This window comes from Myxocyprinus asiaticus, chromosome 23, assembly GCF_019703515.2.
Source record: "Myxocyprinus asiaticus isolate MX2 ecotype Aquarium Trade chromosome 23, UBuf_Myxa_2, whole genome shotgun sequence".
NCBI classification, from domain to species: domain Eukaryota; kingdom Metazoa; phylum Chordata; class Actinopteri; order Cypriniformes; family Catostomidae; genus Myxocyprinus; species Myxocyprinus asiaticus.
This window is the reverse complement of record NC_059366.1, coordinates 389,408-416,933: the sequence shown is the minus strand read 5'-3', so window position 1 is coordinate 416,933 and position 27,526 is coordinate 389,408. Positions and strand designations below refer to the sequence as shown.

The 27,526-nt window shown below is 39.4% G+C and overlaps 1 protein-coding gene across 2 annotated transcripts in view; it reads right to left on the bottom strand.

Annotated features, from left to right (window-relative positions):
- Positions 1–27,526, bottom strand: part of ppp1r21 (protein phosphatase 1, regulatory subunit 21) — a 57,902-nt gene that overhangs the window by 7,108 nt on the left and 23,268 nt on the right. For both annotated transcript variants that reach the window (XM_051651143.1, XM_051651144.1), the window contains one exon: positions 22,328–22,549. In XM_051651143.1, coding sequence (XP_051507103.1) covers positions 22,328–22,549 — 222 coding nt within the window. The remainder of the gene's footprint in view (positions 1–22,327; positions 22,550–27,526) is intronic.

The following is a 27,526-nucleotide window of genomic DNA, read 5'->3' as shown; positions in this document are numbered from 1 at the left end:
ATCATCCCCTGGAACGCACATTCATTTAGCATCAAAGGAATGTGGAAGACGATCGAGATTAACTTGCTCATATTTGAGAATCAAGGCTATGGAACAAGTGTCAAAACTATCCAAAAATGCAAAAGCATCCTCGAGGCAGAATACCAATGGAAAAACTCTCAGCATTTTTGTGTGCATTTGTGGACTGTACTGTGAGCAAAGAAATCATTGTTTAGCTATGTGCATTTGTGAACTGAGCAAAGGTGTGGATCTGTTGTGTGCATTTGTGAATTGCTGTGTGTGTGTGTGTGTGGATCTGTAGCATACATTTGTGTATCGAGTGTGCATGTGGATCTGTTAAGGGCATTTGTGAATTGCTGAGTGTGCAGATCTGTTGCTTGCATTTGTGGACTGAGTGCACATGTGGATCTGTTGTATGTATTTCTGAATTGCCTTTTGTGTGTGTGGATCTGTTGCATGCGTTTGTGGATTGCTGTGTGCATGTGTGAGGATCTGTTACGTGCTTTTGTGGATTGCTGTGTGCATTTGTCAATCTGCATGCATTTGAAAACGTAGAAAACATTTGTTGCGGAAATGGAAATTAATGTGACCATATGATTTAACGGCTCTGATGGATTCAGAAAAGCTTTAACATTTTATTCTAGCCTATATGGTTCCGAATATATTAGCGAAACCGCAAATTAGCTAATTAAAACACCAACGTGTGGCCGATTGTCACGAAATTTCAAAAACCCCTTCATGTTGACACCTGCTCGTGTATAGAAAGTTTCGTATTGGCCATTCCCAATACGAGTTATTAGGTGCTGAAATTTGATTGGCCGCTGGCAGCCATATTTGTTGATTTGTCAAATTGATTTTTTAAGAATATGTTAGCACTTTAACCAAAGATGCAGCATATTTAATTTGAACTTTGTCGCTCAAACGGCAGCAAAGAAATGACAGGGTTTTTTTTGTAGCACTCCCTAGTGACGGAATTGTATGAAACTGTGTACATCTTCAAAATGTTCTGTTGACTAGGTACAAAGAGTCTGGTTACATTTGGAGTTTGCGTTGAGTAGATATTGATCAATAACTAAAATTGCGTTCAACCGAAGGAATTTTTTCACTAATATCTTCGGAATGATTTGACGTATCAAAATTCTTTGAACAACTTCTTGTCAGGAGGGTCTGTAGATAATGTATACATCAAAAAATAAATAAATCTGATCTGGCCACATATAACTTGCAGTTTGAACAGTCACTCAAAAAAATCAGATTTGAGGAAAAATCTGATTTTTCCTGCAGTGTAAACAAAGCCTTTATGTAGCATTCATAAAACACCAAATAGATAGTCTGAGACATGAAATGTGTTAAATTGAATAAAATGAACAGATAATTCACTAGAAAATTTAGGCACCATAAATTGAATTTAAGAATCAGCAAGAATCTAGCATAAGCAGCATTGCTATGTGGAAAGCAATTTACATATTGATATAATCACTGCATATAGCTCCCTTCTAGGTGTTATCTCACAATATTCAAATGATGGAAAATATTTAAAAGGCAACATATATCAGATTAAGGAGAACATAATGAAATGTTGATTGTTGCAGAATGCTTACATGCCAAGAGACAAACAGGCCTACCAAATATTTTACTCATATAATAACACTTGTACAAATAATAATACAGTAATACCACAGTGTAACAATAGTACACAGAACAAAAAGTCATAATACTGCAGACAACGTGCTAGAAAGAGTACAGTAAACTATTAGCCTACTCCTCAGAGGTCAGTACAGCAATGATAAAGCAAGTGACTGCCGCTGCTTATGGGCTGGTGAGGTTACATGAGAATTTGCTCTTTTCATAAACACTTATATGCTTGTACTTTTGTGTTTATTTTATTATTCCTATCACAACACTAAATAAGTGTCTTTATAGAAATATAATATTTTATATATTTTATTAAAACAAACAAATAATATTGTCTCATTTTAATTGGACAACAATATATTTAATCATGTCTGGCAACTTGACAAATATGTTTTCAATATTTAATAATAATTAATAATTATAACAATTATAATAATAATAATTAATAATTAAAAAAAATTATTATTAATATGTTTTCAATATTTTTAGGATATATAAAAATTAAGGGGACATTTGATTATCTACAAGTATTTTGGAGATGACAGATTTCTTTGCAAACTAATTATATAAAGTTCAAAAAACATATTCAGTGTACTATAGTTCTTCAAATAAATTTCAATGCATTTATGTAATACATAAATACAAGTTTTTCAGCCATCTAAAATGACTTCTTATCCTGTAATATTCCAGCCATCATCTGTCAGTTGAAATGCCTGATCATTTAAAATTTGCTGTTAGCCCCCCTTTCATCAGAAATTCATGACATTTAGCATGTTTCCTCAGAATGTAAAATGTGATGTATACCAAATTTCGTGCTGATTGGACTAACTGGCTAAGAGGAGTTCGAAAAAGTATGTTTTTCAAAACAATTAAAATGGTAGAAAAAATGCAACCAATGTGCTAGCATTGGGGTCCCAGGGTGCTGGTAAGAAATGGACTACTGGCCGAAGTATCAAAGTAAAAAACAGAAATTTGACTCACTGCGTGGAACGTACTGACAGGACATCACAAAATTTCGATTACTGCATTATCTGAACGTCGACTCACTGGTTCCGGAACTATGACCATCCGCGTGCTAGACAGTGACGAAACGATGATATTATACTATTCAGGTGGCGATAAGAGACAAGGTGGTGTTGGGTTCATGGTCGACAGCAGGACGACATGAAGCGTGATAGCCTTCCAACCATTTTCAAACCATCTGACAATCCTGACCATCAACGGCACAGTCACGACACACATAGTCTCCATCTATGTGCCCACCGATGTCAGCCTTGATGACATGAAGGCTACAAGATGTGCTGGGTACGATCCCTGGACGTGATCTGGTTATCCTTGCTGGCGTCTTCAATGCCCATGTTGGTACGGACAGGGCCGGATGGGAGGGACGTTGGGCAGGTTTGGCGTGGGAACAAACAACAACAATGGTCTAAGTCTACTGTCCTTTGCCGCATTCAACAGCCTGATCATCGGAAACAGCCACTTCCAACATCCACGCAAACATCAGCTTACATGGCGCCATCCATCCAGCAAGGACACCGCTGTCTTGGATTATTTTCTGATCAGCTCCCGCTTTCGATCATCGCTAAAGGACGTCCGTACAATGAGGGGACCAGACTGCGGATCTGACCACTATCTTGTCCATGCTATGCTACAGCTGCAACTTCAACGGGTGAAGCGCAAGGCACCACCATCAGCCAAGCTGAATTGAATGCGTCTTATGGACCCAGCAACCAAGCGAGAATTCCAAATCGCCCTCTCCAACAAATTCGCAGCACTAGCTCAGTCGGATGATTTGGACGACGAAGAACAGCAGATATCACAAGCGATCCTAGAAAGTGCAGCTCCTCTCTGCCCACCAAATCACCGCCGGACACAGCCGTGGATCTCGGACGAATGTCTGAACCTGGTGGACAAGCGAAAGCGAGCCAAACACATAGATCTTGAGCAATATCGGCACCTGAACCAAGAAGTTCGGCAGATGATGAAGACAGAACAAAAAGCCTAATGGAATAACGTAGCAGCTGATCTCAAGGAAGCTGCATCTAGGCAAGAGTACTGGACTCTGTACCAAACGCTCAAGAGACTGAGTGGAAAGAACAAGTCGACCAATGACAACATCAAGAAAGCGGATGGAACCTTAGTGAGGTCTCCCAGTGAACGCCTGCAACGGTGGAAAGAATTGTTCCAAGAACTATACAATCACCACCTCAAGGACCACCGGCAGAGCCACCGCCTATCGACCCACCAGTGAATCCATTCCTCGACGACGAAGCTACAGTTGACAAAGTGAAAACCGCCATCAGATCACTGAAGAACGGAAAGGCACCCAGAGTCGATCAGGTCACCGTTGAGGCGATCAAGGCGGGAGGAGATGTCCTGCTGCACCGACTTCATGCACTTGTCACTTATCTGGCACTCTGAACGAATGCCATCTGCTTGGAAAAAAGCCATGATAGTGCCAATACTGTAGAAAGGTAGATAATCGGGAGTGCAAAAACTACCGCGGCATCAGCCTCCTGTCCATTATTGGCAAAGCTTTTATGAAGATCATCCAATCCAGGCTGTAGAAACATCTTGAACAGACCAGTTGAGAAGAACAGGTGGGATTTAGGCCGAACCGTGGATGCTGTGATCAAATCTTCGCCATTCGTCAACTGATGGAAGAAAGTATTAGATGTGGGAACCGTACCATCATCGTCTTTATAGACTTCAAATCTGCGTTCGACTGTGTCCACTGGCCAGCCCTATGGAGAGCATTGGACACGACAAGATCATTCAACTCCTGAAGATGTCATATGACAGCTCAACCAGTTGCGTGCGGATACAGAATGAACTATCAGAGGAGTTTCCCATCCAAACCGGAGTCCGCCAAGGAGATGTCGCCTCTCCTCTAATCTTAATAATAATACCTACATGACCGATTTGATGTTCGCCGACGACAGTGTGATCTTCGCCGATACTGACGCCGAAGCTACTGACATTCTTTCTAGCATTGCCCGCGTCACTGAGCCGTATGGCCTCAAAATCAACGCAGACAAGACCAAAGTTGACAACGGATGGGCTGCCGGCCAATGTCTACCTCGACGGAGCCCAGATCGAACAGGTTCAGGAATTCAAGTACCTAGGATCCGTGGTGCAGGAGAAGAAAGTGGCGTCTTCCTCTGATGTCCACGGCAGAATCGGACAAGCAACGGCATTCGTTTCACTCAAGTGGTGCCTATGGAAAAGGGCCAACATCTCCTTTAAGACCAAAATATGCCTTTTCCGGACGCTGATCCTGCCAATTCTCCTATACAGGTCAGAAACACGGACTCGAGGTCTTCCAAATGCGACGCCTGTGGCAGATCCTTAGTATCTCCCTCCACGACCGGATCCGAAATGAAACCTTCCGAATAAGATGCGACCACCAGCCAACGGTTGAGGAAGCGATCCAACTAAGACGACTTAGATGGTTTGGGCACATCTGCAGAATGAGCATCACCAGGACACCGTACCAGCTTCTCTGGCGAAAACGTCCAACAGAGTGGAAAGTTTGTATATATTTTGTTGATACCAATTTCGGCCAACATAGGCAAAATTGGTATCATTCGACACGGTATGCCACACAGAATCTAAAGAGCCCTGTTTCGTGATTTTAGTACAAACCGTTCAGAAGTTATTAGTAAAAATAGCCATTTATTTTTTGTATCTCGTAATCAGTAGGTGGTGCTGTTTATTAAGTTTATTCTAAATATGCTAATGCTTTGCAGAGATAGGCTAACAATTGATGTGGAGTGCTTGTCATCAAATTTCTTCGCGAGTTATTCGAGAACGGTTTGGTCTTTCAAAAATCTTTAGAACTATTTGTTGGCATGGTCTAAAGATGATCTGAGCCAAATTTGGTGAAAATCGGACCAACCGTCTAAGAGTTCGAAAAAGTAGGTTTTCAATTAAATTAATAATGGCAAACAGAAAGTTTGGCTGACCATGACAAATGTGGTATCGTTGAACTCAGATTGACCCAAGGAATCTATCAAGACCAGTGTCGTAACAATAGGCTAAAATTCTCAAAAATTATTAGAATTTTTATATATTACATTATATTTTTTGACCACACGGTGGCGCTGTCCTGAAACTTGAGCACCTTCAGTGCATCATGCCAAAGACACATACCGAGCTTCAGAACGATACGGCAATGCATTTGTAAAATACAGCATTTTACAACAAAATTCAAAATGGCAGACGGCCAAAAATGCCGACATAGGCAAAATTGGTATCATTCGACATGGTATGAAATCACAGACACAGAATCTAAAGAGTCCAGTTTCGTGATTTTAGGACAAACCGTTATAAGTTATAAGCAAAAATATACGGTTTGTATATCTCCTGACCCGTAGGTGGCATTGCACCAAAACGCTGCAGGTCACCTCAGGGCATGATGGCTGACACATACTAAGTTTCTTCACAATCCGTCAAAGCATTGTGGAGATACAGCCTCAAACATGTTAATAGCATAAACATGAGTGAAATTTTAAACTGTTGGTGGCACTACAGGGTTTGAGATAAAGACTCCAAATTTGCTATGGTATCACTTCAGACTGTCCTCTACCTGTGTGCAAAAATTTTATAACTTTTCCGCAAACGGCTCTATAGGCTGCCATAGGAAATGTATACAGAATAATAATAATAATAAATATAGCTGCAAGAAGCGATTAACGGGGTTCAAACCTTTAAGGTCCTTTAAGTTCACATGCAACACATTAAGTATTAATCAGATGTTAAAGTGCCTTAATTTTGAGAAACATCAGGTGAGGTATCACACAGATATGGTATTTTTTACATTCCTGACTGTTATAGTGCCACCAAGAGGCATAGGTATCCAATCTTTTTCAAGTGTCCTCAGAATGACCCCATACATAAGTGTCTCAAATTTTGTGAAAATATCTCATCCCTTCAAGAGTTATAACTGTTTAAGTAAAAGTGGCCACGTCCACTGCTTACATTTTGGTGTAGCTTTGCGATGTTGAATCGGAAGTTAAAACTTTTTTTGATAATTATTAATAATGGGACACCAGAGAATCTTTCTGCACTGGTTTGGTTCCGATCGGGCGAACAGCCTAGGACTAGTTCAAATAGCTGCTAAAAGATGATTTGGTTGATGGTGGCCATGTTTTTCAAGGTATGCAACTGTCCTCTTAGATCTTGATGGCACCTTAGACACTATGTTCGACAATATCTGGGAATCTTTCTGCACTGGTTTGGTTCCGATTGGGTGAACGGCCTAGGACTAGTTTGAAAAAGTTATCTTTTAAGTATTTAATTGAACGTTTTGTTTCACACCATTGGAACATACGGCAAAGTTGTTCAGAATGAGGAGATCTACAATATGGTATGAATAGCGTGTTTCTTTGTGAAACACAGCGGTATATACAATGATTTACACGCATGTAAAATGCGATAGCGCCTCCTGGTGGCCAAGTTTTTTCAAATTTTGCACAGACCTCTTGGGCCAAGAGACAAACAGGCCTACCAAGTTTAGTTCCAATCGGCCTTGTTTAACCTATATAAAAGCTGTTAAAAGCTGATTGGTCGATTGCGGCCATGTTTTTAAAGATATGCAACTGTCCTTATAGACCTTATAGAAGACACTGCATGCAAAATTTCAAGTCGATCAGACCAATGGTTCCATAGTTAGAGCCATTTTTATTTTATTATTATAATGCCACCAAGAGGCAAAGGTGTGCAAGTTTTTTGGGGTGTTCTCAGAATGAGCCCATACATACTTGTACCAAATTTGGTGATATCTCCAACCCCTAACCCCTTATGGCCCAAGAGTTATCGGCCAAAATAAGATTTCTTTTTGTTCACTAAAGCGCCACCTATGGGCCGATTGAGCCGATTCAATACGTACGGCGAGCCAGACGGAGTACTACCATCCCTGAAAGTTTCATGTCTCTAGGCCTTACGGTTCGGTCTGCATGATCAGTTTTAGGGCAGAAAATAATAATAAACATCCAGACAAAAACAATAGGGTTTCTAGCCCTTCAGGCTTGAACCCCTAATAATAAGAAAATCCTAATGGATACAATAGCGTTCCAGCATCTTTGGTGCTTGGACCCCTAAAAATCCTGACAAATACAAATCTGACTGTGTCAAAGGCTTTCTGCAGCCTTTGACATGGTCAACCATCAGATCTTTCCACCCTGTCTTCGCTGGGCATCACAGGAACTGTGCTTGACTGGTTTAATTCCTATCTCTCAGGTAGGTCCTTCAAGGTAGCCTGGAGAGGTCCTGGATAGTGACGAAGAGTTCACATTTTCCTCCAAAGAAGAGCGGGACTCCGACGATGAATGTTTACATTTTGAAGAGCGATTTGATGAATAAGTCATTTAGTTTTACTTACATATTAGTTAACATGCTATTTTATATAAACATGGACATATTTTACTAGCTGGACTATTTCCAGACTTGCCAGCCAGGATTCAGAGTATTGACATTTGAAATATATCCTAATAGGCAAGTTTTAGTTACATTTAAATGTTGTTTCATCTAAAGCAGGTATTTAAATTGTATGCTGTATGATATAAATATGATATGTAATATGATATAAAAATAATATGAATGTTTAGGTTATATTTTAACTAGTGTTTATGCTTCCTCATGATCAACGAAGCTTGTGCTTGCAAATATCTGTTCAGGTGTAAATGTGCCCATATTAGAAAATCAGCATATTAGAATGATTTCTGAAGGATCATGTGACACTGAAGACTGCAGTAATGATGCTGAAAATTCAGCTTTGATCACAGGAATAAACTGCATTTTACAATATATTCAAATAGAAAACAGTTATTTTAAATTGTAAAAATATTTCACAATATCACTGTTTTTGCTGTATTTTGGATCAAATAAATGCAGCATTGGTGAGCAGAAGAGACTTCTTTTAAAAACATTAAAAAAAAATCTTACAGTGTAGGTCTAAAGTTAAGTAAAGTCTTTATGTAAAGAAAATGTATAGTCAGATTACTTTTAACTTAAACTTGATTTGTGAATAAGCTACAAACAATATATTCAATCATTAAGTCTCCTCACATTCATTCTCTCTCAGGGGAGGGGTCTTTGTCTCCTCAGGTGTGAATCACATCAATATTCATGATCATCCACGCCTCCTCGCATATGGCCTTTCTAACACTAAAAGTGTCTTACAAAAGTTAAATGACTATATTGTTTTGTATGAATGAGTGATCAGGATGGTTTCACATCATTTTTGTAGCAAAAACTCTAGGCTTCAAGATCCAGTTCTCAAAAGTCTTGTGAACAAATATTTAGTATGTGATATATGGCCTTATTTCAGTGACTTACAATTTTAGTTTTTTCAAAAGCCACGCATAAACGTTCTTTTCTCAAAAATACAAACATGTACATACATGTTGTTCACATATTATTGTAGCCCAGTTTGTGCTGAATACAGTGTTATGAGACTTTAGCCATTAATATGTTTTTAAGCAACTGAAAAAGCACAAATGTCAAGGCATGTCAAAACTTCTCCAGTGCCCAAAACACCTTCAGACCCCAGAGGGTTGATGCACGTATCAAATTCAAGGCTCTGATGCTGGCATACAGAACAGTCACTGGGTCTGCTCCAGCATACCTTAAATCATTTCTGCAGAGCTACGCTCCCACTAGAAGCCTGCGGTCGGCTAAGGAACGTCGCCTTGTTGTACCAACACAAAGAGGCACCAAAACACTTTCCCGGACTTTCGGCTTCATCATACCACGTTGGTGGAATGATCTTTCCAACTCCATCCGTGAAGCTGACTCACTTTCTGTCTTCAAAAAACGACTAAAAACACATCTTTTCCATGAGCACTTAACCAGTCACTAATTAAAAAAAAAAAATCTTTAATCTGTTTTGAGTACTAATCTGATGCTAGTGAAACTTTGTAATATGGCACTTTTTCGTACCACTGTCTCCTTAAGATGATTCGCTTATGTTTTTCCTCTTTTGTAATATGCTTTGGATAAAAGCGTCTGCCAAATGAATAAATGTAAATGCAAAATGTTTCAGCCCTTCAAGGCTCAAACCCCTAATAATAAGAAAATCCTAACGGATACAATAGGGTTCCAGCACCTTTGGTGCTTGGCACCCTAAATATAGCCGCAAGCAGCAATCATCAGTGACAAAGCACACATGGACCCTATTTACAGTAGCACCATATTCAGTTTTTGACGGGATGAAATTGAGAGTGTGATGGACAAACTAACAGTTTTTTCAATGGGTTGTGCTGCTGTTTTAAGTATTTTGGATCATTTTGTGGACAAAACATTGAAAAAATGATTCTTATATATATATATATACATATATATATACACACACACACACACACACACACACACACACACACACAGTTGTGCTCAAAAGTTTGCATACCCTGGCAGAAATTGTGCAATTTTGGCATTGATTTTGAAAATATGACTGATCATGCAAAAAACTGTCTTTTATTTAAGGAAAGTGATCATATGAAGCCATTTATTATCACATAATTGTTTGGCACCTTTTTAAATCATAATGATAACAGAAATCACCCAAATGGCCCTGATCAAAAGTTTACATACCCTTGAATGTTTGGCCTTGTTACAGACACACAAGGTGACACACACAGGTTTAAATGGCAATTAAAGATTAATTTCCCACACCTGTGGCTTTTTAAATTGCAATTAGTGTCTGTGTATAAATAGTCAATGAGTTTGTTAGCTCTCACGTGGATGCACTGAGCAGGCTAGATACTGAGCCATGTGGAGATGAAAAAACTGTCAAAAGACCTGCGTAACAAGGTAATGGAACTTTATAAAGATGGAAAAGGACAAGGCCAAGTTGACCCTCCAGTGGTTACAGCAGAAAAAGGTGAAGGTTCTGGAGTGGCCATCACAGTCTCCCGCCCTTAATATCATCGAGCCACTCTGGGGAGATCTCAAAGGTGCGGTTCATGCAAGACGACCAAAGACTTTGCATGACCTGGAGGCATTTTGCCAAGACGAATGGGCAGCTATACCACCTGCAAGAATTTGGGGCCTCACAGACAACTATTACAAAAGACTGCACGCTGTCATTGATGCTAAAGGGGGCAATACACAGTATTAAGAACTAAGGGTAATCTCATTTTTTTCTTTGTTGCCATGTTTTGTTTTATGATTGTGCCATTCTGTTATAACCTACAGTTGAATATGAATCCCATAAGAAATAAAAGAAATGTGTTTTGCCTGCTCACTCATGTTTTCTTTAAAAATTGTACATATATTACCTCCAAGGGTATGCAAACTTTTGAGCACAACTGTATGTATATATATACTGTATATAAATCAGTAAACAACAAACTCCACAAAGCACGTTGTGAATATTAGATGTGATCTAAGACCTTTGTATGGCTTCATTCAGCACATGCAGTTGAAGAGACTGCAAGTCTATAATGTATTATACTGATATGTTTTTGTATACAAATGGACTGCTTCTAAACCAATTCGCCTAATTATACTTTTAGAAAGAATGGCAGCTCCTCCAGAGTATATTTCAAAATTATATTGTGAAGTAAAGACTGTACATATTAGGTTTGTGTATCGTTTCTGTGAGAAAAACAGAAATCAGCATAATAAATAGTAGTGTAAAACTAATATGACAATCCAGCAAAATAATAATAGTGTCAAGAATAAATGTTGTCATTTTACTTGAACAAAACAGGTTTTAAAGAGGTGCAGTAAACTAGTGCTGGGCAATATGGCTTCAAAAAAATCTCGATAATTACTCTGAAATGGCTAAATCTATATAAAAATAATAAAAAGGCATGTTTCCCCAGTTTTTCACTAAATGAACAAAAGGGAGAATTAGATCTAATCACTTTCATTGATATGCACATTTATATTTAAATTTTATATATAATGATACATAAAAATCATTATTTACCTTCATATATTTTTACTTAACATTTTTTGTGAATGAACAAGGTGAGCAAAAACGACTTCACTTGGTAGAACATTGCATAATACTGAAATATTACTGTGGGACCCAGTCAAGTTTTTTATTCTAATATAATACTGAATTATCAATATTGTTTTGAGGATTAGATCTGTTTTATATACACAAGTAAAATATTTTCTGCTGTTATTTCACCTTCACCTGGGGCTTTTATTTTGAAACTGAAAGTGCGGCAGTTGTGTGTGAGACAGCTTACAATGTTCCTTACACATGATGTTTAGATGCAAGTAAATCTGAGAGAGGGGCTCTTAACACAAAAACAAACCAGCATGCGAGAGCACGCTTGCCATCTCGGAAACATTGGAAAGACGGCTCGAAATAAATTGCAGCCTTATTTAGCTGATCTCAAAAATAACTTCTGAAAATATTTGATTCTACGGACTTCGGAACTTTGGCAAATAAGTGACTAGTTGTTCTCTGGTGCGGGTTGTTTTACACAAGACCCCTGTGATTCCAGTCCATGCTGCTGATACAGTAAATACTGGATATGTTTGTGTAATTACGGCTGAATGTATCAACAGAGGAACATTTATATCACATTTTATTCATGTCAGCAAATTCTGCATTATGCTGTGTTGTGAATTTGACAAATAAATGCTTTAACCGTGATGTTTTTATTTTGAGCATGAGTAACTTCTGGTTAATTGTCATCACATGCAGGCTTACACTTATACACATTACATTATATAAGCACAAAATGCAGTCATCTCGCTGATATGGTGTCAAGGAGAACTGCAGGTGCGCTCGTTATAACACTGAAGGGCTAAGTAAGCTTTTTGTTTATAGATAACAAATAATAAACTTGAAGATGAATAAACACCTTTGATGATAAATAACTGAGAAATCAGTCGAGTCTGTAAGCATTACATACTTATTTCCATGGAAAGGTTTCTGAGGTAAAATCGATTAAGTTAAACATTAACTCTCTAAATGTATTTAAAACAGTGCTGAACTTTACTCACGCACAGCAGCACCAGATTAAGAAAAACAGACTTTTCCTTAACAAATAAACCAGAAGACCTTTGCGAACCGAAACTTATGCACATGGACTAATGCAAACAGACTGCTTTCCCGAAGCAGGGAATTTCATAGAAGGATTTCTTGCCCTGTGGGTCCCTCTGGTGGACGAAATTGGTACAACATCCTGCATCTGTAATTAACACAGTTAACTAATAAAATGAATAATTTTTATGTGTTGCTGACAACAGAAATTGGTGAAATTTAGCACGTCATCAGACTGTCTAGGTGTTTATTATCAAAATGATCATATTTGACAGAATAGATCCTGTGGATGCTGTGGAAACATTTGTTTTGGTGTCAAATTTCAACTGCTTTAATCAGCGTGGCACAAAATGTTTTTCTTAAGTTATAGCTCCCCCAAGCATCATAAAATGGATGAAATATTGCACCTGACCTCAGAATGTCCATGTGTTTTAAATTTTAAATTTGAATCTTGCGCTCACAAGATATAGGTAAATTAGTCATTATAGGCCACACCCAAAAATGTACTGGCTTATATCTTCCAAACGATTAACCGAATCAAAATTCTTTTGATAATTTTTTTGTCTGTAGATGAAATATACAACATTTCGTATGTATCAGGGAAACGACCTTGGACGAGTTTGAAAAAGTAGTTTTTTTCAAAATGGGAAGAGAAGTTGTCTTGTGAAAATGGAAATCCATGTGAAGGGCACTGAAGGATTCAGAAAAACTATAAAGTTTTATTCTAGCCAATATGGTTCCAGAGTTATTAGCAAAAATGCGATTTAGCTTATTATAGCACCGCCGTGTGGCCGATTATCACAAAATTTGACATACAGCTTCGTGTGGAGACCCTGCTTGTGTATTATAAGTTTCATGACCATTGGCCATTCACAACTCAAGTTATTAAATTTGATTAGCTGCTGGAGGCCATTTTCAATCAATCACTCAATCAATATTTATTTATAAAGCACATTTAAAACCAAAGTTGACCAAAGTGCTGTACAGTATAAAAAGAATAAAATTGCTATAGCAGATATAACTGGAAACAAGGTAAAAACACAAAATATTAAAATTGACAATTCACAATGATTATGGGATATTAAAAGCCAGAGAAAACAGTTAAGTCTTTAGGACAGATTTGAATACTGAGATTGAAGGGGCTAGCCTGATGTGGAGAGGTAGACTATTCCATAGTTTCGGACCGGCGACCCTAAATGCACGATCACCTCTTTTTTTAAGTCTAGATCTAGGCACAGCAAGTAGGCCAAGATCACAAGATCTCAGATTTCTCTATGGAGTATATGGATGGAGCAAATCAATCAGATACTTGGGGGCCAAATTATTAAGGGCTTTATTAACATACAATACAATTTTTAAATAAATTCTATACTTAATAGGACGCCAGTGCAACGCAATTAAAATAGGTGTGACTGACTCGTACTTGTGAGTCCCTGTGATAAGTCTGGCAGCAGCGTTTTGCACCAGCTGTAATCGGGAAAGGGACGATTGAGACACACCATAATAAAGCGAGTTGCCGTAATCTAGACAAGAAGTACCGAAAGCGTGAGTCACAGTTTGAAAGTTGCTCTTAGATAAAAAGGGTTTGACCTTAATGAGTAGCCAAAGGTGGAAAAAGCACGACTTCATGACTGTATTAATCTGTTTATCAAAATTTAGATTGTTATCGAACTGAACACCTAGGTTTTTGGCACAGTCAGTTTTATATGAAGCCAGAGAGCCTAGGTCCAGGTCTACAGCACAATTTTTCTTGGGCCCAAATAGAATAATTTCAGTTTTATTTTCATTTAGGTTAAGGAAGTTACTTTCAAGCCATAACTTTAATTCATTTAAACAAGCCATCAGAGGTTGTAAGGGGTGTTTATCATTATGTTTTATAGGAAGATATAATTAAGTGTCATCAGTGTATAGATGCGAACATACTTATCAAAAATCGAAGCCAATGGGAGCATATACAGAGAAAACAACACCAAGCCAAGTATTGCTCCCTGCGGAACTCCGCAATTGAAAGGTATACTAGAGGAAGAGTGATGGCCAATATGAACCACCTATTAGACAAGTGCCTCGAAGGCCCACTGATATCTCCAAATGTGTCAGCAGGACCTCATGGTCAACCAGATCAAACGCAGCACTCAAATCTAAAAGAACTAAAGCCATGGATTTCCCAGAATCAGTCTCAGTAAAAAATATCACTTGAGACTCTTAAAAGAGCAGATTCAGTACTGTGTAAATCTTTTGGTTGATTTGTCAAATCGATATTTTAAGGATATATTAGCACTTGAACCAAAGAAGGTACATATTTAATTTGAACTTAGTCAACCTAACGGCTGCAGAGTTATGACAGTTTTTTTGTTGTAGTGCCCCCTATGAGCAGAACTAAATGAAAATTTGCGTGCATCTTCAACATGGCCCATTGATGATGTGTAGCAAGTTTCGTTACATTTGGACTTAATGTTTAGTAGATATTGATCAATGAATCAAATTGCATTCTAACAAAGGAATTGTATCACTAATATCTTTGGAATGATTTGACGTATCGAAATTCTTGATAACTTTTTGTCAGGAGGGTCTGTAGATGTATTCAAATTTTAGTGCGAATCGGAAAAAGTCTAGGTGGAGTTCGAAAAAGTCAAAATGGTGGAAAAATTATACATGGATTCAGAAGAAAAAATAATTTTGATTCTAGCCCTTACAGAGTTATGGCCCAAAACTCATTTGCCTTTGTTATAGTGCCACCTATTGGCCGATCGGGGTAAGAACATGTATGTCTAAGTTGTGTGACTACTACCATTCCCCAAAGTTTCATGTCTCTAGGCATTACAGTTTTGTCCGCACAATCAGTTTAAGGGGAGAATAATAATAATAAATATAGCTGCAAGCAGCAAATTAATGGGGTTCAAGCCTTTAAAGTGGTTTAATTATTAATCAATAAATCAATTACATATGTGCATTTTGTCAGATATCACCTAAAGAGTGATAAAATGTCATTATGTTAATAACCATCAGGTTAGGTACCATAGAGATATGGGCTTTAACATTCATAACTGTTATAGCACCAAATTAGTCTGATTTACACCAAATTGTGCACACATGTAAAGAATAACATGTCGTATGAGTACAAAACTTGATGATAATCGGGTTTCTCGTTTATGAGTTTTGGGTACAATTGGCCACACCCATTGTTTAAATTACCTTGTCATAGCCGTGACAAATAAAGTTCAAAATTTTGTTTTGATAATCATTGATCTTGGCTGTGCAAAGATTCCTCCTGTGCAGGTTTTGTTGCTGCTGGCTGAAAAACCTAGGAATAGTTCACAAAAGTAGGTTTTTCAAATAAACTTCAATATTTAATGAACGATCTGATTGATACCAATGTTTTTTTTTTTTTTTTTTACCCAATTTGGAATGCCCAATTCCCAGTGCGCTTTTAAGTTCTCGTGGTGGCGTAGTGACTCGCCTCAATCCGGGTGGCGGAGGACGAATCCCAGTTGCCTCCGCATCCGAGACCATCAACCCACGCATCTTATCATATGGCTTGTTGAGTGCATTACCACGGAGACGTAGCGTGTCTGGAGGCTCTGTGGCATCCACGCACAACTCACCACGCACCCCAACGAGAGTGAGAACCACACATTATAGCGACCATGAGGAGGTTACCCCATGTGACTCTACCCTTCCTAGCAATGGGGCCAATTTGGTTGCTTAGGAGACTTGGTTGGAGTCACTCAGCACGCCCTGGATTCGAACTTGCGACTTCAGGGGTGGTAGTCAGCATCAGTACTCGCTGAGCTACCCAGGCCCCTCGATCAGCCTTTTTTAACCTTATCTAAAAGCTAAAAATCCTGATTGGTCAATGGCAGCCATGTTTTTTCAAGATATGCAGATTTCCCCATAGACCTTGTTGGCACTTTAAACAAAGACACATCGTGCAAAATATCAAGTCATTCGGACCAACGATTTCATAGTTAGTCATTTGTATATTTTTATTATTATAGGGCCACCAAGTGTCCAATCCCAGGCAAATTTATTATATGTCCTCACTTTGATCCCCTACAAATTTGTCTCAAGTTTGGTCGAGATAGCTCATTGCGTTCAGGAGTTATAGCCTTATAAGTGTTTTAGGCTCCACCTACAAAATTTCATTGGTCTATTATAGCGATGCAAAATATGAAGTTCAACATGTTTATTGATGTAGGGACACCAAAGAACCTTTCTAAACTGGTTTCATTTTGATTGGACGAAAAACCCATGACTAGTTCGCAAAAGTATGTTTTTCAAATAATTGATGATGCTAAAACAACGATTTGATTGACAGCAATGGTTCTTGAGGCAAAATTGTTCAGGGTGAGGAGACCTATCTAGCTATATGAATTACATGTGTATTTGTTAAACACTGCAAGACATACAGCCATTTCTGTGCTCGAAAAATGTGATAGCGCCTCTCAGTGGCCGATGTCTGTGACCCAGAGTTGAATAAAAGTCCATGAAGTTTCATTTTGATCGGCCATTGCTAACCTTGCCTAAAAGCATCTGATTCTTAATTGGCTGATGGCGGCCATATTTTTTAGATATGCAAATGTCCTCTTAGAAATTAATGGGGTGTTAGACAAAGAGGCTACATACAAAATTTCAAGTCAATCGGGGCAACAGTTTCATAGAGCCATTTTCATGTTTGTTCAAATTATAGCGCCACCAAGTGGCCAATCAGCGCCAAATTTGGTGAAGATTGCTATTTCCGTTCAAAAGTTATAGTCATTTAAGTAAAATTGGCCCCGCCTACTACGGAAATTGTGGATGGGTGTGGCCATCCTGAATTGAAAATTCAACATGTTTTTGATTATTACTGATATTGGGACTCCAACGAATATTTCTGCACTGGTTTGGTTCCAATTGGTCAAACGGCCTAGGACTAGTTCGCAAAAGTATGTTTTACACAAAATCACAAATTGCGTAAAAATTGTCATGACGGAAATGAAAATGGTCATCACTGTTTGTTTTGATTACTGTAGTGCCGCCGTGTGGCCAATCGGGGTGACACTTTGCATCCACCGTGTCAGCTGGTGTACTACCATCCCTGAAAGTTTCAGGTCTCTAGGACTTACGGTTTGGTCTGCACAACGTGTTTTGCAGCAGAATAATAATAATAATAATAATAATAATAATAACAACAACAATAAAAGCAAATCCGAGCAAAAACAATAGGGTTTCTAGCCCTTCAGGCTTGAACCCCTAATATAAATCCTGACAAATATGATAGGGTTTCAGCCCTTTGGGCTTGAACCCTAATAATAATAAGAAAATCCTAACGGATACAATAGGGTTCCAGCACCTTTGGTGCTTGTCTACACTGGAAGTGTCCATTGCAGTACAGTAAACAGGTGTCACGTTCCATTTTGCACTGCATGCGCTGGAGCTACTACTGCCAACAACACACATAAATGGTTGAGAACATTTGTGCCAACGCGTCCGGTGTAGATCTCCTCAAGCTGTTGCATCACATCAACGGACGTGCCCAGCGTAGACAGGGTGTTACCAATTAACATGTGGTTTTGATTTTTCCAGTTTCCAGTTTTTTTAATAAATACAAATTTGTGAACAATGTATGATATAGTATTTTATTAAATAGTATAGAACTAGTTCTTTACTGATAAAGTTGTTTCATTGCGATGTACATGACTGTTTAAGTTTTTCAAATGTGTGAAAGGTCTACCATTACTCTGGACAATATTTTAAATAAAGGAACTTTCATTATTTTCTCAGACTTTTTTTAATGGCTTTTCCATAAAAAATAAGTCTATTTCCCATATAGTGTGTTATAAACCACTATATACAGGTGCTGGTCATATAATTAGAATATCATCAAAAAGTTGATTTATTTCACTAATTCCATTCAAAAGTGAAACTTGTATATTATATTCATTCATTACACACAGACTGATATATTTCAAATGTTTATTTCTTTTAATTTTGATGATTATAACTGACAACTAAGGAAAATCCCAAATTCAGTATCTCAGAAAATTAGAATATTGTGAAAAGGTTCAATATTGAAGACACCTGGTGCCACACTCTAATCAGCTAATTAACTCAAAACACCTGCAAAGGCCTTTAAATGGTCTCTCAGTCTAGTTCTGTACGCTACACAATCATGGGGAAGACTGCTGACTTGACAGTTGTCCAAAAGATGACCATTGACACGTTGCACAAGGAGGGCAAGACACAAAAGGTCATTGCAAAAGAGGCTGGCTGTTCACAGAGCTCTGTGTCCAAGCACATTAATAGAGAGGCGAAGGGAAGGAAAAGATGTGGTAGAAAAAAAGTGTACAAGCAATAGGGATAACCGCACCCTGGAGAGGATTGTGAAACAAAACCCATTCAAAAATGTGGGGGAGAACCACTACGCACAGACGTATGCAAGACATGGGTTTCAGCTGTCGCATTCCTTGTGTCAAGCCACTCTTGAACAACAGACAGCGTCTGAAGCGTCTTGCCTGGGCTAAAGACAAAAAGGACTGGACTGCTGCTGAGTGGTCCAAAGTTATGTTCTCTGATGAAAGTACATTTTGCATTTCCTTTGGAAATCAGGGTCCCAGAGTCTGGAAGAAGAGAGGAGAGGCACACAATCCACGTTGCTTGAGGTCCAGTGTAAAGTTTCCACAGTCAGTGATGGTTTGGGGTGCCATGTCATCTGCTGGTGTTGGTCCACTGTGTTTTCTGAGGTCCAAGGTCAACGCAGCCGTATACCAGGAAGTTTTAGAGCACTTCATGCTGCTGACCAACTTTATGGAGATGCAGATTTCATTTTCCAACAGGACTTGGCACCCGCACACAGTGCCAAAGCAACCAGTATCTGGTTTAAGGACCATGGTATCCCTGTTCTTAATTGGCCAGCAAACTCGCCTGACCTTAACCCCATAGAAAATCTATGGGGTATTGTGAAGAGGAAGATGCGATATGCCAGACCCAACAATGCAGAAGAGCTGAAGGCCACTATCAGAGCAACCTGGGCTCTCATAACACCTGAGCAGTGCCACAGACTGATCGACTCCATGCCACGCCGCATTGCTGCAGTAATTCAGGCAAAAGGAGCCCCAACTAAGTATTGAGTGCTGTACATGCTCATACTTTTCATGTTCATACTTTTCAGTTGGCCAAGATTTCTAAAAATCCTTTCTTTGTATTGGTCTTAAGTAATATTCTAATTTTCTGAGATACTGAATTTGGGATTTTCCTTAGTTGTCAGTTATAATCATCAAAATTAAAAGAAATAAACATTTGAAATATATCAGTATGTGTGTAATGAATGAATATAATAAAGTTTCACTTTTTGAATGGAATTAGTGAAATAAATCAACTTTTTGATGATATTCTAATTATATGACCAGCACCTGTATGGGAAATATATATATTGCAATATAAATGTTTGCTTTTATTGCTCACTGCTACTTCAAGCATTCAAGTTATTATTTTAATACGGTCAGTTTACTTGTCTTAATTAATATCTTGAGACATTAAAACAATGTTAACTTACAGTACTACTAATAATAAAATGGACCAGATTAGTTTTTGCTGTGGTATCAAAATTATTATTGATAATTGTGAAATTTCAAATGGTATTAGTATCGACTACCCAAGTTTCCTGTGGTCTATTTTACTGAAATTATAATAAAGAAATTTTCATGCATTTTGGTACACATGTGAGACCTGATGAATTTGGAGGTTTTGGCCACTTGGTGGTGAAATAATAATGATAAAACAGCTCTCTACTAGTGGACCGCTCATACGATCACCTTAAAATTTTGTATGCCATGTCTTTGACTAAGGTCTAAAGTGACTATATGAGGACAGTTGCATGTTAAAAAAGCCAGGCATACAGCTTTCAGCAGCTATAAAACAAGGTTAACTACAGCCGACTGTCATGAATTTCGGTGGACATGTTTGTCTCTCAGTGTCAGACGGCTGGATAAAATATTCCAACAGGAGGCTATATGAAATTGACTGTGTATTCATGCTGTGTTTTACTCAAGACAAAATGTATTAATATGAACTGACAGGCCTCCACACACTGAACAACACTGCCTCAAGAGCTATTTATTTCAAATCCAACAAATGATGAATTTCTGCTAAATGAACTGTTATGAAGTAGTCAACAATAGGATTGTTGTCTGATCTTCCCGAAACCAGTGCAGGAAGGTTCTTTGGGGTGTTATTTTCAATATTAATTGTGGCTGTTCCAGGACAATAAAATGTTCTGGTTGTGGCCTATGAAACCCCAAAACACATTTTGTTGCGATGCTAACAGTTACGTACACATTGCACATCACTGAAAACAATGATAGCACTCATTATGTTTAATACTAAGAAAAATGTGTTTTTTTAATCAATTTCATTCTTCAGGTTTAAAAAAAGTTGAAGCAACATCAAAATGTGAGGTGTATGTGTAAAGTCTGAGATGTGATTGGTTAGAGAGTACATGTCCACATAGTTAGTTTCTCAGCATTTCTCCACATTATTCATGAGAAGGAATATTTCCATCCAATCACAGCGCTGCCTCATGCATGATATCTCATTACAGCAGAGAATTCAAAATCACTCACACATGACAGCGGTTCTGGGACGGTGCAAGTTCAACAGCACTCGCGAACAGAAAAGAGAGCGTACGTCTGATCAAGAACAGGATAACACAACGAACGGCTTGTTCAAAAACAGAAGACAATGATAAAAACTGAAAACTCAGTCAACTCTCTTTTTAGTTTCCTTTACATTGTGCGAAAGATACTGGATTTAAGGCCTACATGGTTTACTGCGTCGTGACAACGAAGTCATATATACTCGATAACTTTAGACTGGCAAGGTTAGTTAGCAATTTTAGCACTCTACAGTCATGTTAACATGTATTATGTTAAGTATTGTGGCTGTACTTTTGAACAGTTTAGTTAATGTTCTGTGTATTTGACCTCCCTAACAAAAAAGCAAGAGTTCTGGGAAACGTGTCGCAAACTAGCTGCAAACTTGCCGCAAATTTGCCATTTGTTATGTTCTCAATGCAAATGAGCTTACAATTTGCGGCAAACGTTTGCCAAGAGTTTGCAGCTCTTCACCAGTAGGAGTGAACCTGCAGCAAACCTTTGGCAACAATAGACAATTTGCCGCTACAGGCAAACACTTCTGTGGCAAACCTATAACAACGACGAAGAGTTTGCCACACTCAATTGCATGTGAAAATATACAGCAAATTTGCCAGAACTCTCGATTTCCTTTCATTGTGTATGCCTTTTGCACACAAATTGTTTCTTAAGAAAAAGAGGGTCGAGTCAAAATTATTTTCTGTGGTAATCAACATTCTACCACAAATAAGTTTAACTTTTATTAAACCCGAAACATTCCTTGTAAGTATAAATATCTATGAATGTATGTCAAGTCTCAAAGCAGTCCTGGTTTTGAGTGCTTTCCTCACTTCATTTCCAAAAGTTTAAACAAAATATCCAAATATGTTTGCATCATTTGCTGTTAAAACATGTCTTTAAAATATTATATGAATAGAAATTGTTTTTTAATATGAAAGATAAACATGAGATTAAAGGATAAAGGGGATATCTGTGCAAGCAGCTCTATTAAATTAGGATGTAATGTGTGTGAACAGTGATTTGAGTAGGAATTGAGGTCAGTGATGTCACTCACCACACTTGTGTCATGAACGGGCTCTATATTGTCAGCATGAGCAGTATCTGTGCTTTCAGAGCTGATGTGAGTCTGTGTTTGAATCTCAGCGACCACCTGAGCCTCCAGCTGAGCGATGCGTTGGTTCTCCTTCTGTAGACGCACCTGCGCCAGCTGAGCCTCCAGCAACCAGTGTTCCTTCTCCTGTTCCAGATGAGAGATCTTCATCTGACTCTGAACAACCTACAGGAGACAGTCAACACACGAGACAGTGAGTGACAGACACCAAATACTAACCTTCACCTGACTCTAAACAACCTGCACAAGCAGATCCCAGACAACATATAAGAGAGGCAAACATAAATCACCTAGGACCACTGCAGTATGTTGACCCATTTGTTTACCCACACAAGGGCTCTGAACATTCAAGACAATGCTGAAACACTGTTTATTGAAAAATGCTAAAACACTGTGATGAACTGACCATCATAGTATAATGACTACGACTGAGTATTGCAAAACAATGCATGTCACAATTCCATGCATTGCAGTTCATCACGATATAATTGGATTGCAACTGAAACTGCAGCAAATGTGTGAGACTTGCCATGCTCGTGAGAGAAATAGTGTATCATCTCACAACTCACAGCATGGTTTTGATCGCACAGAGAAACATTGGTCTAAGAATTTGTGAATATTTAAACAACCTGCTTCTTCAATCTTGAAATGTTGGACATGACATGAATGCACACATAGATTAATAAAAATATTGACACAAAGTATCAATAAAATATTTGTGTAGGGAGGGTAGAGTCACAATGGGTTAACCTCCTCGTGGTCGCTATAACATGGTTCTCTCTCTCGGTGGGGCACGTGGCGAGTTGTGCGTGAATGCCGCGGAGAATAGCGTGAGCCTCCACACATGCTACGTCTCCACGGTAACGCGCTCAACAAGCCACGTGATAAGATGTGCGGATTGACGGTCTCAGACGTGGAGGCAACTGGGATTCGTCCCCCGCCAACCGGATTGAGGAGAGTCACTACACCACCACGAGGACTTAGAGCGCGTTCCAAATTGGGGAGAAAATTTAATAAAAATTAAATAAAAATAAATAAAAAAAGATGAAACAAGAATTTCCACTTAAATCAAACTGGCAATGTCATGATTCAGGGACAAGAGGCTTCTCTCAAAGCATTCATAGAAGACTGAAATAATTAAAATACAGACACTGTCTAATGCCAGTCCTGTACGAGATTACCAAACATATCCAAATACCAGGGCCCTTGTGTACAAAACTAAAACTAAAAGAATGAGTATGCACAAAAGACAGATTTTCAGATTTATGAAACTGAATGTATGCCAGAACTTGGAAAAAGTCCAATTTACAAATAAAATTTGTGTAAAGATCTGCGAGTCTACCTGGTCGAGTAGATGGTGCAAAGACACTGACAAAGCACTTGCAGTAAGCATCACTCTTATTACCTTCTGTTACTCATATCTTTGCATTTCTTCCTCCTCTCTCCTGCAGCACCATGTGCTTTCAACACATTCCCACTGTCACTCACACCCACCACTCATGCTTCAGACACAGGAGACAGTGCAATCATAAAAACTAAAATAAAATCTAAACTTCTGCTAAAAATTTCTCTCTTCCTATTGGCCTTTGGAACTGCCAGTCAGCAGTAAACAAAGCTGACTTCATTTCTGCCACTGCTAGCCAATCAGGTCTCAGCATCCATCCTGGCCTTGACTGAGAACTGGATCCGACCAGAGGAAACAGCCACATCCTCTGCCCTTTCCCCCACACCCCTCGTCAGACTAGAAAGCGGTGGGGGAAAGGGTTACTTATCTTCAATACATGTAAATTTATGCCTCTGTCCTCTTTATGGGACAATAACTCATTTGAACCACATGCCATTACTATCACCTATCCTGTAAAAATCAAGTTTTCAGTTATTTATCTTCCCCCAGGCCAGCTAGAACACTTTCTTGGAGGAACGGGATGTGCTACTAGCCTCCTTCCCTTAGGATGGCAGCCAACTTGTGGTTCTCTGTGACTTAAACATCTACCTGGACAAACCTCAGGCTGCAGACATTCACACTTTGCTTGCCTTGTTTGACCTCAAACTGCAGCAAAAAATCAGGTAGCAAGCTGGATCTCATCTTTACATGTAACTGTACCACTGACACCATTTTTTTTTACACCACTCCACACCTCTGTTCACTTCTTCCGTAGTTTTAACATACATCTGCCTCCTAGCCTCTTACACACTCCTTAAGCCTCTTTCGGTTAAATCTCTGCTCTTTCTCACCCGTCTTTCCTCTCTGGTCTCATCCTCACTTCCGTCCCCTAAACAATTTTCCTCACTTGATGTCAATAATACTACCAACACTCTGCTACACTTTTACATCTTGTCTTGACATCTGTCCCCTCTCCTCTAGGCCAGCCCACAATACACCTTCCCATCCATGGCTATCTGATGTATGCAAACATTGGTCCAAACTCAGGGCTGATGAGAGAAAATGCTGCAAATCAAAAGATCCAGCTGACCCGAGTACGTATCAGAACCAGTCTGGCATCAGAAGCAGACACTCATCTGAGACTGCCTTTCAATCTGTAAATAATGCTCAGAGACTGGTGAGAGTAGCATCCAAAATATATGCATTCAATATGGTTAACTACGAGATCCTCCTTTGCACCCTCTCGACATTCTCGACACCCTCTACTGTCCACTGGTTTGAGTTTTACCTCACAGGTAGGTCCTTCAGGGTGTCTTGGAAAAGAGCGGTGTCCAAGTCTCAACAACTAGCTACCAGTGAACCTCAGGGTTTAGTGCTTGGGCCCCTTCTCTTCTCCATATACATGACATCAGAGTGCTCTGCCATTCAGGCACATGGCTTTTACTATCAGTGGTATGCTGATGACACACAACTCTTAACTCGCATTCCAACCTGACAATCCTATGGTAGCTGCACTGATCTGAGCCTGCCTGGTAGACATCTCATGTTGGATGAAAGAACATCAACTCCAACTCAACCTTGCTGTTCGAGTGAGCCCAGCAATACAACATAACATCACCATTTAGTTAGACTGGTCAAAGATTGCACCATCCAGGACAGCCAGAAATCTTGGGGTTGTGTTTGACGATCAGTTAAACTTCATGGAACACATTGCAAAGACAGCCCAAATATGCAGATCTGCTCTGTACAACATTAGAAAGATCAGACCTTTCCTATCGGAGCATGCTACACGACTCCTTGTCCAAGCTCTTGTTATATCTAGACTGGACTTATGCAATGCTCTTCTGGCAGGACTTCCTGCATGTACAGTTAAACTTCTGCAGTTGATCCAGAGCGTAGCAGCATGATTGGTCTTCAACAAGCCCAAGAGAGTGCACGTCACACCTCTCTTCATTGAACTTCTCTGGCTGCCAATGGTTGCTCGCATAAAGTTCAAGGCATTGATGCTCAAATGTAGAACAGCCTCTGGATCCATGCCCCCTATCTACACTCACTACTCCAACTCTCTGTGCCCTATAGAAGTTTGTGATAACCAGGTTAGCAGTGCCTTGTGACTGCCACCTCAAGAGCACAAAATCACATTCCCAGACTTTCACTCCACCATTCCTTGATAGTCCGTTCCGAAGTCCCCCCGAACAGCTGATTTTCTAGCTACTTTGAAAAAATATATAAAGACGCATCTATTCCGCGAGCACCTGACCCAATACTACTAACGCACTCTCTTATTTTTTCTACTTAAATCCATTCTTTAACCACTCTCTCTCAACTTGTACTCCACTGAGAAATGTGAAACTTTGTATTGCATCACTTCTTATATTGCCTCCTTAGGACTAATTGCTTTTGTTGTTTTCCTTATTCATAAGTCGCTTTGGATAAAAGTGTCTGCTAAATGAATAAAGGTAAATCCCAGATGAAGATTGTGTGTGCTTGCTGGAACAGTCCTATCATCTATAGCAGAGGGACTTCAGCAGAGCCTGACCCTGCTGGAACAGTACTGTCATATAAATCAAAAGGATTTCAACAGAGCCTTACCCTGCTGGAACAACACTGCCATCTACAGCAGATGACTTCAGCAAAGCCTGACCCAGCTGGAACAGTCCTGTCTTCTATAGCAGAGGGACTTCAGCAGAGCCTAACCCAGCAAAAACATTACTATAATTTACAGCAGAGGAAAATCAGCAGAACCTGATCCTGCAGGAATGGTACTATCATTTACAGCAGATGGACATCAGTAGAGCCTGACCCTGCAGGAACAGTACTGTCACTTACAGCAGAAGGACTTCAACAGAGCCTGAACCTGCAGGAAAAGTACCATCACCTACAGCAGAAGAATTTCAACAAAGCCTGACCCAGCTGGAACAGTACTGTTATCTACAGCAGAAGGATTTCAAAAGAGCCTAACCCTGCTGCAACAGTACTATCATTTACAGCAGAGGGACATCAGCAGAACCTGACCCTGTAGGAACAGTACTATCATTTACAGCAGACGACTTCAGCAGAGCCTCACCCTGCTGGAACAGTACTGCCATCTACAGCAGGATTTCAATTGAGCCTGACCCTGCTGGAATAGTCCTGTCATCTACAGCAGAAGGATTTTACCAGAGCCTGACCCAGCTGGAACAGTACTGTTATCTACAGCAGAAGGATTTCAAAAGAGCCTGACCCTGCTGGAACAGTACTGCCATCTACAGCAGACGACTTCAGCAGAGCCTCACCCTGCTGGAACAGTACTGCCATCTACAGCAGGATTTCAATAGAGCCTGACCCTGCTGGAACAGTCCTGTCATCTACAGCAGATGACTTCAACAGAGCCTGACCCTGCAGGAACAGTACTGTAATCTACAGCAGAATGATTTCAACAGAGCTTTACCCAGCTGGAACAGTACTGTCATCTACAGCAGAAGGATTTCACCAGAGCCCGACCCAGCTGGAACAGTACTGTCATCTACAGTAGACAACTTCAGCAAAGCCTGACCCTGCTGGAATAGTCCTGTCATCTACAGCAGAGGGACTTCAGCAGAGCCTCACCCTACTGGAACAGTACTGTCATACACAGCAGAGGGACTTTACCAGAGCCTGACCCTGCTGGAACAGTCCTGCCATCTACAGCAGAAGGATTTCAACCGAGCCTGACCCTGCAGGAACAGTACTATCATTTACAGCAGAGGGACTTCAGCAGAGCCTCACCCTACTGGAAC